This window comes from Leucopleurus acutus (assembly GCF_964270905.1).
Source record: "Leucopleurus acutus genome assembly, chromosome: 6".
Taxonomy (NCBI): Eukaryota; Metazoa; Chordata; class Mammalia; order Artiodactyla; family Delphinidae; genus Leucopleurus; species Leucopleurus acutus.
This window is the reverse complement of record NC_139149.1, coordinates 33,375,942-33,391,139: the sequence shown is the minus strand read 5'-3', so window position 1 is coordinate 33,391,139 and position 15,198 is coordinate 33,375,942. Positions and strand designations below refer to the sequence as shown.

The following is a 15,198-nucleotide window of genomic DNA, read 5'->3' as shown; positions in this document are numbered from 1 at the left end:
CAGAAGTTGAAGTGGCAAAAGAGAAAAGCTTGAGATCACCGTATTCAGAGAGTTAGCACTTAGTTTAGTAGTCTACAAAGTGTAATGCTCCCCAGGTTTATTTTGTTTGATCCAGTGTATTCATTCATATTTTCAAATCTTCTTAGAATTCCCATGCTTCCTGGTGTGGTGAATGTCCCTTACCATCCATCAAATTCAAAAAGCCTGACCTAAGGGAGGGTCTTAGCCTTTCCCTCCTTGGCTCACCGAATCTTTCTCCAAATCTAACAATCTTACTTTTTAAGTATCTCTCAAATCCAGCCACTTCTTATAGTCTCCATCACCAGTTCAACTTTTATCATTTGCCTAATCAATGGCAAGACACTCCTAACTGGTTTCCCAGAATCTACTTTTCTCTTCCTGCATTCCCTATCATACTGTAGCCAGAGTTGTCATATTAAAATGCAGGTAATCTATAATTTCATCCAACCATCCTCTCTGCCTAATACCCTTCAATGGCTTCCTGTTTCTCTTAGAAGAGAACTCAAATCCTTAACAGGGCTAGCACACGCTGCAGCGTCTAGTCCCTACCTTCCCCTTCACCCTTGCATCACGCTGCTTCCCTTTCTCTCCACACTCTAGCAGTCCTTTCAGATCTCAAAATGCTCCATTTTCTTTCTAGTCACCACTGCTGTACCCCAGCTTCTAAAATTAGTTAAATTTGTGCTTCTCAGTTAAGGCTTTCCTGATCTTCCACACTCCATCAGGTCCCCGTCAGGTCCCCCTGTTACTTCTGTAATACAACCGTACAGCTTTCTTTCATAACACTTATTTGAGTTTATAATATTATATCTACTTTTTGAGACAATATCAGTTGTATTGATCATTCTCATGGCTTCCTAAAGAATGAGGCTGGATCTGTTTTTTGCTTATCAAAACAAGGCGTGATGCCTATCTCATACCAGGCATTCAGTAGATACTTGTTGATTAACGGAAGGTTCCACTTTCTGTTCTTCTCATAACAGTTCATAACAGTGAAAGCCAAAAATAAAAATTGACTGGCTTGCTTGAACAACACCCTGCCACAGATTGCCAGGGAGAATTAGGATGGCAAGTACTATAATATCTTTTATGACAGAGAAGGTGATGAAGACTATAGTGGAATCAAGGTTAACTGTTCTCAAAAACTATGAAAGTAGGGCCCCACCATTAATTGTACTAGCAAAAGACTTTTCTTCACTTACTTCTGGTAGACAATAATGTGGCAGCCACTCTCCCAACACTGTCTTATGCATAAGTTTCTACTTAGGATGTTTAAAGCCACAACTTATTTCAGAAACATAGCTAGTGGTTTCTAATATACAGTCTTGGGACAAGAGTTGCTAAAGTTGATTTACAACTATCATTCATGTCATGGGAATAGAGTCATAATTACAAAAGTTAAAAATCATATCGAAATCACACTGCAGCATAGCCAGTTTCTTAACTCCGTCTGTTACTTTTTTATTTCTATCAGTGTGAGCTTTATTTTATTTTCAGCAGCTTTAAAATACTGAGCTAAACATTGAAATTTTAAGGAAGGATAAACTCCCACATTCCCTGATTTTTTAACAAAGTCCCATTATTATCTCTCTAGGAATATCCGTCCTTTCTCATCTCTCTCGGACTGGGTAGTCCTGGTGGTCTGTGATGTTCAGAGACTGGAGGGTTAAAAGCTTATTTTTAGCAACAGGATGTATACGTGGTTAGGAACATTAAGTGTAGTGGACTATAAAAAATTAATTATACTTTTCTTAAAAGAAAAGGAAGTTTTATATAGACTACTAAAGTAGCTTTGAGTTCATATTATCTCTCATGTTTATGGATCTGAGAATATAGTTCTGGTTTTTTTAAATTTTCCCTGAAAAACATTAAAAAATTTCTTTGATTCTTTGTGAAGCACGCAGACTAGTATTCCAAGAAGAGGAAAATAAAATATACTTATTTAACTTAAAGCAAAGTGTCCTCTCTTTTTGCATATATTATGAGAATGAGCATTCAATCAATAACTGGTCATCTGCAACACTTCCTACAAATAAACTAGGTATTTGTAATCTTTTTGCAAGTCTATGTGTGTTACTAACAATGATGTAGGCAGACCGAGGCTCCTAGGAAGAAGGCCCTGAAAAGACATTTCTTCTTCTTTTTACCACTTCAGTTAAGAATGCAAATTGCACATCAGACTTTGAGGAATACTTTGCCAAAAGAAAACTGGAGGAACGCGATGGCCATGCAGTCAGCATCGAAGAGTACCTTCAGCGCAGTGACACAGCCATCATTTACCCAGAAGCCCCTGAGGAACTGTCTCGCCTTGGCACGCCAGAGGCCAATGGGCAGGAAGAAAATGGTGAGGCTGTAATTCATTTTTAGCCACGACGCTGACCTCTGCAGCTGTTACAATTACAAATGCACTACATGCCTGGGTGTTTACCTTAAAATTTGAAGAACAGCTGCAGAGGCATGGAATTTCATGAGCAAAGATTAGAACTGTAATTTTAGGGTATTGTGAAATTTTTTTTGTCAGCAAATTTGTGTCATCTGTACATCCAATAAAGAACCAGAACAATTAGAGCCTATTTCTAAGAGATAAAAATATCTACATTGATTCCTATCTTTCCAAAATATTTCACTTTTGAGGAAAACAAAAAAGTTTAGAGATACTGACCCTAACCTTTGTTCTTCTTTACCGACACCTGAAAAGCTCCTTCACCCCATGACTCCCTGAGTCATATGTGACTAAAGGTTTACTACGAACTGTCAGTCACCTAAAGAGAATCTCCTCATTTATCAGCTGTTTAAATTTCCCCCCAAATGCTCCAGTAATTAATTAATTTTCCAGCACAGTGTGAGCTGATTTCGACAAGTCTGCCCTGGGTGTGCAAGGGGACTGGTGTGCGTGGAGGCCGCGTGCGCCTGTGGCACTCTCGTGGAGCAGATTGCAGTGATTCCTGTCATACCATCCCGGGCAGTCAGCCCATTAGCTGCCATTGATTTACTGACCTTTTGGCCTGCTTCTCTCCCTCTCGTCTCTCGGCTACAGACCTGCCACCTGGAACTCCAGATGCTTTTGCCCAACTGCTGACCTGCCCCTACTGCGACCGGGGCTACAAGCGCTTGACATCACTGAAGGAGCACATCAAGTACCGCCACGAGAAGAATGAAGAGAACTTTTCCTGCCCTCTGTGTAGCTACACGTTTGCCTACCGCACCCAGCTCGAGCGGCATATGGTGACGCACAAGCCAGGGACAGATCAGGTGGGGGGTTGGTTTTAAGTGATTTCTTTCTATAATAACCCCTTAGAGAAACGATATTGCTTTGATTGGCAATCATTATTAATTTTTCATGGCATTTTGAAGATGCAGATCTTTTAATGGTAATAGCTTTAATTGAGGTCTAAATGATTTTTTGATGGTCTCTTCTAATATGATTTAATAGTCTTATGTTCACGATCGAATGAGTGTGTTAATTTCTAATTTAGAAATTTTATTTGCACTTTAGTTTCATTTTTATGTTCCACAAAAAGTGAATGAAATTGTAGCTTTTTAATTATACATTATTAAACATCTCAGCAATTTTAATTCCATTTTTCACCTAGTTTTACTTAGATTTTTTTTTTCGTATGAGATCTAAGTTGTAGTAAAAGAAGTGTGCATTTTTTCATTTGTCACATAACATCTTCAATTACTTAGACTATTTTTACAAGCTGCTCCTAGTTTATGAAATTTCATTAAGTGTTTTAAAGAAAATAAAAAAGCCTCTAATATACGTGCATATCTATATAAAATAAACTGGATTAATACTAAAATGTTGGATATGCAATAAAAATGATCCCTTTCTGATATGCATATTTGTTACTAAATGTTAAAATTGCTCTGCCTCTTTCGGCTTACTTGTGTTAAAAATAAAAACTCTGTCTTAAAGAGCATAGCATCTTAAATCCTTAAAATGATTGAATAGGATTGATTCATAGTGTCCCTTAAATGTTTTAGCAAAACTGCTCTTTCTGTCCTCCTGGGAGAATTGACTGCACATTGCTATTATGAGGTGTTCATATGGTAACAGAAATGATGTGCCTTAAGTCCCAATAACTGGCCCAACAGATCTGGAATCACCCGTAAACCTTGACACCATATCTGTTTTTAAAATTATCGAATAGGATATTGTCTAAAATTCTTATGTTTCTTTCTTATGGGCTTTATTTTCTTTGAATAAGGAAAATGAGAATAAGCAAACACGATCCAGCAATGGCGATGATACTATATTATGGAATTTTACTATTTTAAGAAAACAGCTCATGTAAATCATTTCATTTATATCTGATTGAACTTGTCACCTGAATGTTTTTCCAAGTTCAGTTATAAAAACTATGCTTGCATAGTTACACTTATGTAACAGTTTCTCTCCCCTTGCTTATATGCACAAAAACTCTAGGAAAAAAAACCAAGCCTAGATATTTATCTAGCATAACTGCTTTAAATTTCACATGCAGAAGTGTGATTGTGTTGGCGCATTATGAATGGTAGCTTTGGTGTTGAAAAGTCCCCTCATTTGCTCATGGCATTTACAATTAGTAAATTAAAATGATTGTATCATATTAACAGTGGCACAACTAAAGTTTATAGTAGTCCTCTGAGGACTGTGGGGGGAGACAAAGCAGCTGTTGCTGTTTGTTTATGCAACTCAGCAACATATGAGCGCTGGTCCCTCAATGGCGCTCGGCGGGCTGGGCTCTGCTTGATCTTTGAAGGTTGCTGCTGTTTGAACAAACCTCCCTGTGTCCCATGTAACACCATCTGTCTCACTAGGAATGTGGGAAGATTCAGCACACCCTAGCAGTTGTCATACCGTTTCTGTGCTGTCTTTTTGCAAAAGGCTTTTGTGTCATTGCTGCTTGAAAAAGGCTGGCCTCCTACCTTGAGCATCCAGAGTGGATGACTGTATTTCTTTCTTTTCTTTTTTCTTTTTTTTTTTTCAGAATTCTAAGTCACAGTGCTTTTGTTCCCTTGTTCAAAAAGGTCAGCTGTGTTTGATTATATCTTTGCTGCTTTTAACTTGTCTTTTCAGCAAACTTTTTGTCTTTTTCATCCCTACTCCCTAGCACACTACTAAAAAGGAAAATGACAAGTCGGTGAAGTCTTTCCTACTGGCCTGTGATAAAACTGCTCAAGCAGCTCTAACCTAAGATGTTGTCTGTTACATTTGATAATGAGTCAGATCTTACGTGCAACATCTCAGGAAAAACAGAGTTTATATTTGCTACTAGCATAGTGAATGGGGTATTTAAACATGCTTATCATGTAATGAAATAGTTATAGTCAAGGATTTTTTAATTTATGTGTGTGGGGCTTTTTTTCCTTCTTTAAAACTGGTATTGCTTCATTATAAGATATACTTTTACCTCAATACAGAAAATATGATAACATGAGTTATTTGTGTGGGGAGTTTTTTGGGGAGACTATTTAGGATTTTGAGGATCATATTAATTTTTTTCCTTGACAAAACAGTTGCATTCCAATAGGGAATCTTCAGATTTTAGAATTTGCAGTAAACACAGAGAACCACAAACATCTTTGCAATGATGCTTTCTCATCTGTAACGGCTCAAAGAAACATTCTGGAAAAGAGACTACAGAGATAATCCTAAAGCAAGTGTTGGATGTGCATGTGAAAGCACTTTTTTTTTATTTGTTCCAATTTTATTGCCAACATTATCACTTTTATTGCAACTCTGAAAGGCTGGGCAAATAAGTAAACATGCACTCAAACCTTTTGGCCTGTCTGAAAATAGAGGCCTTTTAAAAATATTTGTAACAAATTTTCTTTGTTCCTCCTGCACAAAACTGATGTCAGTCTTCCTCCTTTTATAGCACCAAATGCTGACCCAAGGAGCAGGTAATCGCAAGTTCAAATGCACAGAGTGCGGCAAGGCCTTCAAATATAAACACCATCTGAAAGAACACCTGCGAATTCACAGTGGTGAGTAACAGAGGGGCTGGTGCTCACATTTGCATTTTGTTTCATTAGGGGCATTTTTAAAGATTGTGTAAAATTTACACAATCCCGTATGTAGTTTTTCGGATCTACCCATTTATGTCACAAGCTATGTGCACCTGCTTTGTCATCGTGAGACTTATGGTACCACCAGTAGCACTACCAATAAGAAGAGGAGTGCTTATACTTCTTGAAAATTGCAAATGCTTTGATTTATTGTGAAATCTAGAGGCTCCTTTTTGTCCTTTTAAAAACTCTTCTACAGATTAAATGTTTTGACCTGAAGAAACTCAGCTGGCAAATTCTGAAGGATATTCATTTTTGATACCCAACCTTGAAAGAAGAATGTGGGAGAATTTTGGAAAAGAGCTTTTGTATGATAAGTGTTCCTTGATTCCTGAGAGCTGTATATTACAGAACAACAACCTACCACTGAGATTTCTTCTTTATAACTATTTTGATAGCTCTGCCAAGCATTTTATTACCAAATTGGATGCTATTCAAAGGACTAGTTGGATTGGTAGAGTCAATGGAATCTTCACAGAGTTGATTAAAGCCATGGCTACACTTCCCTTTGAATACTGTGACATCTTTATCGTGCTATTGACCACACATTAATCTGACACTCTGTTTAAATAGGAGGCCGCCGATGGCAAGACCAGATTTGGGATCTTGGCTGAAAAACGCACAGATAGCCCTCACCTTCCACTGCTAACATCTTGAATTATGTCCTTCCAGGGTAGATAAAGCCCTGAAACAGTGATAGCCACATAATTCTAATCTAACCACCAAGAACGTAGAGGTGCCCCATTGTGTTCCTTCCCTTTGGTTGCACAGATTCTTGCCTTGGTAGACAACTGCAGTCGTTACCCAATCAAAAAAATGTAACGTCAATTTTAATTGTCATTTTAGGTGAAAAACCGTACGAGTGCCCCAACTGCAAGAAACGTTTCTCCCACTCTGGTTCCTACAGTTCACACATCAGCAGCAAGAAATGTATTGGCTTAATCTCTGTAAATGGCCGGATGAGAAACAATATCAAGACGGGTTCTTCCCCTAATTCTGTTTCTTCTTCTCCTACTAATTCAGCCATTACCCAGTTAAGAAACAAATTGGAGAATGGAAAACCACTTAGTATGTCTGAACCAACAGGCTTACTTAAAATTAAAACAGAACCACTAGACTTCAATGACTATAATAAAGTTCTTATGGCCACACACGGGTTTAGTGGCACTAGTCCCTTTATGAATGGTGCCCTTGGAGCCACCAGCCCTTTAGGAGTTCATCCGTCTGCTCAGAGCCCGATGCAGCACTTAGGTGTAGGGATGGAAGCCCCTTTACTTGGATTTCACACAATGAATAGTAATTTAAGCGAGGTACAAAAGGTTCTACAGATTGTGGACAACACAGTTTCCAGGCAAAAAATGGACTGCAAGGCTGAAGAAATTTCCAAGTTGAAAGGTTATCACATGAAGGATCCATGCTCTCAACCTGAGGAACAAGGAGTTACTTCTCCTAATATTCCACCCGTAGGTCTTCCAGTAGTGAGTCATAATGGTGCCACTAAAAGTATTATCGACTACACGTTAGAAAAAGTCAATGAAGCCAAAGCTTGCCTCCAGAGCTTGACTACTGACTCAAGGAGACAGATCAGTAACATAAAGAAAGAGAAGCTACGTACTTTAATAGATTTGGTCACTGATGACAAAATGATTGAGAACCACAACATATCCACTCCATTCTCCTGCCAGTTCTGTAAAGAAAGTTTTCCTGGCCCCATTCCTTTGCATCAGCATGAACGTTACCTTTGTAAGATGAATGAAGAGATCAAGGCAGTCCTACAACCCCATGAAAACATAGTCCCCAACAAAGCCGGAGTTTTTGTTGATAATAAAGCCCTCCTCTTGTCATCTGTACTTTCTGAGAAAGGAATGACAAGCCCCATTAACCCGTACAAGGACCACATGTCTGTACTTAAAGCATATTATGCTATGAACATGGAGCCCAACTCTGATGAACTGCTGAAAATTTCTATTGCTGTGGGCCTTCCTCAGGAATTTGTGAAGGAATGGTTTGAGCAACGAAAAGTCTACCAGTACTCAAATTCCAGGTCACCATCACTGGAAAGGAACTCCAAGCCGTTAGCCCCCAACAGTAATCCTCCCACAAAAGACTCTTTATTACCCAGGTCTCCCGTAAAACCTATGGACTCCATCACGTCGCCATCTATAGCAGAACTCCACAACAGTGTTACGAATTGCGATCCTCCTCTCAGGCTAACAAAACCTTCCCATTTTACCAACATTAAACCAGTTGAAAAATTGGACCACTCCAGGAGTAATACTCCTTCTCCCTTAAATCTTTCCTCCACATCTTCTAAAAACTCCCACAGTAGTTCTTACACTCCAAACAGCTTCTCTTCTGAGGAGCTCCAGGCTGAGCCTTTGGACTTGTCATTACCAAAACAGATGAAAGAACCCAAAAGTATTATAGCCACAAAGAACAAAACAAAAGTTGGCAGCATAAATTTAGACCATAACAGTGTTTCTTCGTCATCTGAAAACTCAGATGAGCCTCTGAACTTGACGTTTATCAAGAAGGAGTTTTCAAATTCAAATAATCTGGACAACAAAAGCGCTAACCCAGTGTTCGGCATGAACCCATTTAGTGCCAAACCTCTATACACAGCTCTTCCTCCACAAAGTGCATTTCCTCCTGCCACTTTCATGCCACCAGTCCAGACTAGTATCCCTGGGCTACGACCATACCCAGGACTGGATCAGATGAGCTTTCTACCACATATGGCCTATACTTACCCAACCGGAGCAGCTACTTTTGCTGATATGCAGCAAAGGAGAAAGTACCAGCGAAAACCAGGATTCCAGGTAATGAGACATATCTTTTTGCTTCAAAGAGAGGAGGTGAAAATTATATCGTTTATGTGTATGTAGGAAAAACATCTTAGTGAAAAAAATCTAGTGCTGTATTCTCAGCAGAAATAGAAGAGTGGGTTTGAACTTGAATCTAAAACTGAGTGAGCTACACAAATAAACGGAGAAACAGTGGAACACTGTGCCACGTAAGCACTTTTGCCTTAAGAAAGATAAAGAGCTTAATATTTATTTTTGAGATTTATTTGGATTGATCCATCTGCTTTCAGAATTATACATTGATATGAATATTTGGTAGCATTTACATAGATGCTAAAAGGTAACATTTATGACAGTCACATACTTCTAGAGACGCTCACAACGTGCAATAACGCATGTATAAATTTGATGTTCACTTCATTTTATAGTTTATTTGGAAGAGCATTTTAAAAATATTTTGTACATTCCACACGATTTCCTTTGTAGGTTTCAAGCTAGTAAATAATTTATGGTTTTTCAAATACAAAAGCAGGTATGTTCTAACATCACGGAGTATAATCCCTGTTTGCAAAATAGGAGTGAAAGTAGCAGGGCACCTCTGTAACAGCTGTCCCGGTATTCCAATTTACAGTACATCTGCCCTCTTTGTAAATGTATTTAAGCCTATTTAATCTTCTCTAGTATTAATTAGTGCAAACGTAGTCTAAGAAAACCGAACTGTGGGCTAGCAAATGGAAATGTATGTTATCATGCAAGTTTGCACTCCTTTGGATCAAGACAAAATAAATATCAAGAAATTTAATAATTTACTGATCCACATTCATTATTGCTCAGCGCTGAAGGCTGTTTTAACATAGATAGAACATTGATAAAAAAGTGTTATTAATATTCCCGATTTCAAATTAGAAAATTAAATATAAAAATATAGCTTGAGGCCTTTAGTTGGTAGACATACATTTAAATAGATTGCATAATAATAACATTTTGTACCTAAATATAAAATTCAATTAAAATGGGGTTTCCGCAGCTATGGATCATTCCTAAAGTTAAGCACGCTGGAAAATACACAAATTCTGGTGTTTAATTCTCACTCACAGGTATTTCCTGATAGGAAGAGAATTCAGGAATTTGGGGGAGTTTATGTTTTTCTCACCTTCAGAGTTGACCATTTTCTATCCCTGAAAAACAGCAAGCTCTACCACCTAGGGCAGAGAAGGTTTATATTTTTGTTGAAATGTGAAACCTCATATATTGTTTGTGGAAAGTGATAGTTTTTAAAAACTAGATCGATCCGTCGCGAGCACCTCTGAGGTTCTCCAAATGTCAGCCGATGCGAAGTTGTTTGGTACAAACACAAAGAGAAGCAACTGTGTTGAACTATGTGATTATATCACAGGGAGAATTGCTTGATGGAGCACAAGACTACATGTCAGGCCTAGATGACATGACAGACTCCGACTCCTGTCTGTCTCGAAAGAAGATCAAGAAGACAGAGAGTGGCATGTATGCATGTGACTTATGTGACAAGACATTCCAGAAAAGCAGTTCCCTTCTGCGACATAAATATGAACACACAGGTATGAGTGACTTTGACTAGCTAGTTAGAGCTTCCCGGCCTGCTGTACATTTCATAATATTTAATGAGTACACTTGTGCAACATAAGATGTAGCATATGCTGATACCTTCAACAAGGAAGAAATAATGCTTTTGCCTAGCTCAGTGGGACTTTTTCGTTGCCTGTTTATTGGATCATTCATGTGTTTATCAGTGTGCTTGTCTTATATTTTTTGAGTTAGTCTTACACCAAATTCACAAATCATGTCAAAGATATATTTAAATGACCAGGGCAGTGAAATGACATGACACAAGCCAGCTATTGAAAATATCTTCAAATTCTTAAGCTGTGATGAACCTGTATATGGAAAAATTTAACAATAAAAAATTCAGTCAGTGCTGTATTCGTTTCATCATCGAAACATCAAGGAAGCCACGATTTGGGGGTGATTCTGTTTGACTTTCATAAGTTGGCCATGTTTTGAATAAACTAAAAGCGTTAGGACTGTGAAAGAAAAGACATAAAGTGGATAATAGGCCAAATGAGCTACTGAAATTACTAATATTTGGAAGACTAAAATACAACTTTCTAAATTTAAATAGTTTCTTTCCAATTCACGCATTCCTCATTAGGAAGCGTTGACAAGATAGCAGCCTGACTCTTCCCCATAAGGAGAGAAGTAATGAGTTAATTTTTCAAAAGAAAGCTGAAGTGCCATAAGGTGAAGCAATATTAGTTCCCACAATCCAAGATCTGATCTGCAACTGCGTGCTGGAGCTACGCCTGTGTTCCCTCCCTCCCCCTCCTTCCACCCTTAACCACAGAGTAACTCGGCTTCATCCCTGTTCTTAACCCATCTCCAGCTTTTCTCCAGTAGAAATTTGGCATGCTGTACTGGCCCTAAGTGGGAAAAGAAAGAATGTAGGATCGCAACCAAAATACTGATGGGCGGAAATTATAGGAAAATTCTCATTTTAACCAAGATGTCTAGTATCAAACATTTTAATATAGGGACTTCCCTGGCGGTCCAGTGATTAAGACTCCGCCCTTCCAATGCAGGGGGCGCGGGTTCGATCCCCGGTCAGGGCACTAGGATTCCACATACCTCGCAGCACAGCCAAAAAATAAAGTAAAATGAGCCTTGAAAAAATGTTTTTAATATAGAGGAAAAAATTAACGTAACATTAATGCTCTTTGGGAAAAAGTAATGAAGAGGCAAAAAAGAACAAGAAAAAAGAAGAAAAGGGAATGTGAATACCTCCTGTCACAGTTTGTCTAAATACATAGCACCCTTTTTAGTGACTGAAAACCATCCTTGGGAAGCCTTTGTACTGATCACTCTCCCTTATTCCTCACTGGGCATGTGAGGAAGGCAGTACAAGTGACCACAATCACTGAGGGTCAGGGAAAGTTGGGTGAGTCCTACAACGTTAAGTGTTGAGGGTATTTGTAAAAAGAACAAGGTTGATTAATAACAGCGCTCTTATTCCAACCAACCCAGTTTTCTTTTTCTTCAGTTGTCTGATACTAATTGCTATGATTTCAAAAGTTCAACTAATGATACTTTTAAAGCAACCTAATTTGAATAGCAAATCCCAATAGTTTTTACACTTGTATGGTAAAATTCAATGTTTGAAACATCACAATTTTCTTACATTTGTCTTTTTTTTTTAATTTATTTGTTTTTATTTTTGGCTGCGTTGGGTCTTCGTTGCTGCGCGCAGGCTTTCTCTGGTTGCGGCGAGCTGGGGCTGTTCTTCGTTGCTGTGCGCGGGCTTCTCATTGCGGTGGCTTCTCCTGTCGCGGAGAACGGGCTCTAGGCACGCAGGCTTCAGTAGTTGTGGCTCGCGGGCTCCAAAGCGCAGGCTCAGTAGTTGTGGCGCACGCACTTAGCTGCTCCGTGGCATGTGGGATCCTCCCGGACCAGGGCTCGAACCCGCGTCTCCTGTGTTGGCAGGTGGATTCTTAACCACTGCGCCACCAGGGAAGTCCCTGACATTTGACTTTTATGATAGATATCAATAGATGTTTTCTTTAGTACCAAGTCCTATTTTTGTATTATAGATTAAAGATATTTTCATACCTAAATTTACTTTAATATCTTAATCAACCTCAAATATATTTTGTATTCATTATTCAACTACAATAGGCACATCATTGAAGGCATCTTTCCCTCTCTGATTGGTTTTTATTATATGACCATATGCAAACTCTACCGTTTACTACATGGTGAGTGTAAAACTTTTATTTTAGTGAGGGCTGTCATACATATTGACATCCAGTCAGTATCTTTATCTCTTATAAATTAGTCCATAAACTTCAAGGTGTATAGACAGTTAAGAGACCCCAAAGTTGACAAATGCAAATATGCATAATCAATTTGAAAAATATACTGTACTAAAAAAAGATAAAATATTCTGGTCCTTTAAGATGTGAGATCAGCTGCCTAGAAACGTTGCCTAGCAACAAGATGCTAACCATCCAATGGTTTCTCTAAACATGTGATTAATTATCCTCCTGTTGGCTTCCCAGCTTGTCAAGTTTCCAGTGTGTTAACTTTTTGGTCTCCTGACCAAATATCTCATGACATTACTACTGTCAGTTATTAGGTTCCATCAAAATGAAGTTCTTCATGAATTTTCTATCAGTACGATATATGTGGAAATTTAGTTCATTTTCCTTCCCTAATTGGGCCCCACAAGCCTTTTATTTGTTTATATTAAGCACTAGTAATACTTTGAGAATGTGTTAATATGAAAATTATAAGTGAGAACAATCTTTGGGTTGATTGATTCTAAGGTTGGGAAATGAAGTTGAATGGTCATTTGATTATGTGTTGATTACGAATGTGTCATTGATAAAGTGTGTTTGTTACATCTGTCTACAATTTAACATATAGAATAGTTTAAATTATGCAGGAAATTATGAGCTACTTATTCTCGAGATCCTGTGCTCTTTTACCTCGGTCTGTTTAATTTATTTCCTAGGCAGACACCAAAGATATAATGCTTAATTCTCCTTACCAATAGCTCATTGATTGCTTGCTTTTCCTGGGAACCGGGACTGGGACAGAGGAAGGAAACACTACATAAATGTTGATTTCAATAGGATTAATTGTCACAAACAAGGACTGTGAAATGAACAATCTGAAACTCCTGTTAGGCACTGTAAAGCACTCACTTATATTCCACTAAAATTTAAATCTGACATTTATTGAGTACTTTCTCTATTGAGACATTGCAGTAGGTGCTCTTAAACCCACTTTATTTAGAAAAGTAGTTAAAATGTTTCTACTTTTGAGTGAAGTCAGAGTTTCAGATAAATTACCAGCCAATTTTGTTTCTCAGTTACATGGTAATATTTTTCATACCGCAAACCTTTCATTTATTAACTTCAGTTATCATTCTAGCTGTCAGGTGAATCATGAATCTTGATATTAGAGAAAAAATCTTACCCTGAAAAAGTTTTGACTCACTCAGTATCAGTTTGGATGTTTTTTTCTGAATCTTGTTCATGTGGAAATTTAATTCCAGGACATCTTGATTTGAATCAGGTAAACCGATCAAACAAGTTAAAAAGAGATAAATGACGAAGTAAGTTCCTATTTAAATTGAATTTATTAAATGCTTACCAGTGAAATTTCTGGAGATGAGTAGAATATTTAGTGCAAGGCATAGGTCAACACTCCTGCTTCCCAGTTCTGTCCTTTGTATGGCATAATAGCTGAACATTTTATTCTTTTAGGTTGTCAGTTCATAGTGTAGAATTAATGTATTTCAATATAAGCATATTATTTATTATCAAAGGAATTCCCTGAAAATCACTTGCCGGTAGCCATCGAATATCTGTATCTTAGACTGCAGGTCAGTGGGCATCCCCCAGGCATTTCTAACAGGCCTTGAACTTGTCCTTGAGAATGCTCCTTCTCTCTCGGGATGCTGCTCTGTGTTTTGTTCCTTTGCAAAAGAGAAAGCCACATCAACTGTGATGTTCATTCAAAGCTGTTCACACGCTGATCCATGTAGTTACCTAACTGATAGACATTTTTGTGCTCTTGAGCTGCTGAGACATTTAGGGAGGTGGTAGGACAGTTCTGCCCACGTGTGCTGTAGCAACTAAAGAACCAGGGAAGTTTTTATCTGCAATTTCTCTTCTCTCCACTCAGATTCATTTCCTCCATGTACTCTGCTCCTGATACATGCATCTTGCTTACGACTTGGGAAATTATTGAACATGTATTCATAAATACAAATAAAAATATGAAACATTCATCGGGTGCTTACTATGTGCAATCCTTGTGCTCAACACTTTACCTACATTGCCTCCTTTACTCCTTATGCCCAGTCTACAAGTTAGGTCCCCAAATAATTTCCGTTTTGCTGACAAAGACCCTGATCCCTGGAGAGGTTAACGTGCCTGAGACTGCACAGCTGGTCATAAAAGATGGGTTTGAACCCAGGCAATCAGACTCTAGAACCCATCTTCCTTATCTAGCACTGCACCACCCTGCCTCTGTGAGTGAACTGCCACTGTCAGAAACATCTTATCCTACCTCCTGATAGCATTTTTTTAAAGGTCCAAGTACACACAAGAGAGAGCAAACTCATATTCAGCGACTTGAGATTTTTCTGGAAGGCAAAACCTCTGTCTTTTCCCCAAATGCACTTCTGCTTCCTTTTAAATTACCTTCCCACCCGGTGGTCTTGTGAAATGGAAAAGCACACTATCTTTCCAAACTCTTGGCACTTTATTGAAATTTTCTC

The 15,198-nt window shown here is 38.3% G+C and overlaps 1 protein-coding gene across 3 annotated transcripts in view; it reads left to right on the top strand.

The window, feature by feature from the left end:
- The window catches only part of ZEB2 (zinc finger E-box binding homeobox 2), a 129,493-nt gene that overhangs the window by 109,782 nt on the left and 4,513 nt on the right, over positions 1–15,198 (top strand). For all 3 annotated transcript variants that reach the window (XM_082841458.1, XM_082841457.1, XM_082841456.1), the window contains 5 exons: positions 2,177–2,365; positions 3,059–3,273; positions 5,886–5,994; positions 6,922–8,894; positions 10,276–10,456. In XM_082841458.1, coding sequence (XP_082697584.1) covers positions 2,177–2,365; positions 3,059–3,273; positions 5,886–5,994; positions 6,922–8,894; positions 10,276–10,456 — 2,667 coding nt within the window. The remainder of the gene's footprint in view (positions 1–2,176; positions 2,366–3,058; positions 3,274–5,885; positions 5,995–6,921; positions 8,895–10,275; positions 10,457–15,198) is intronic.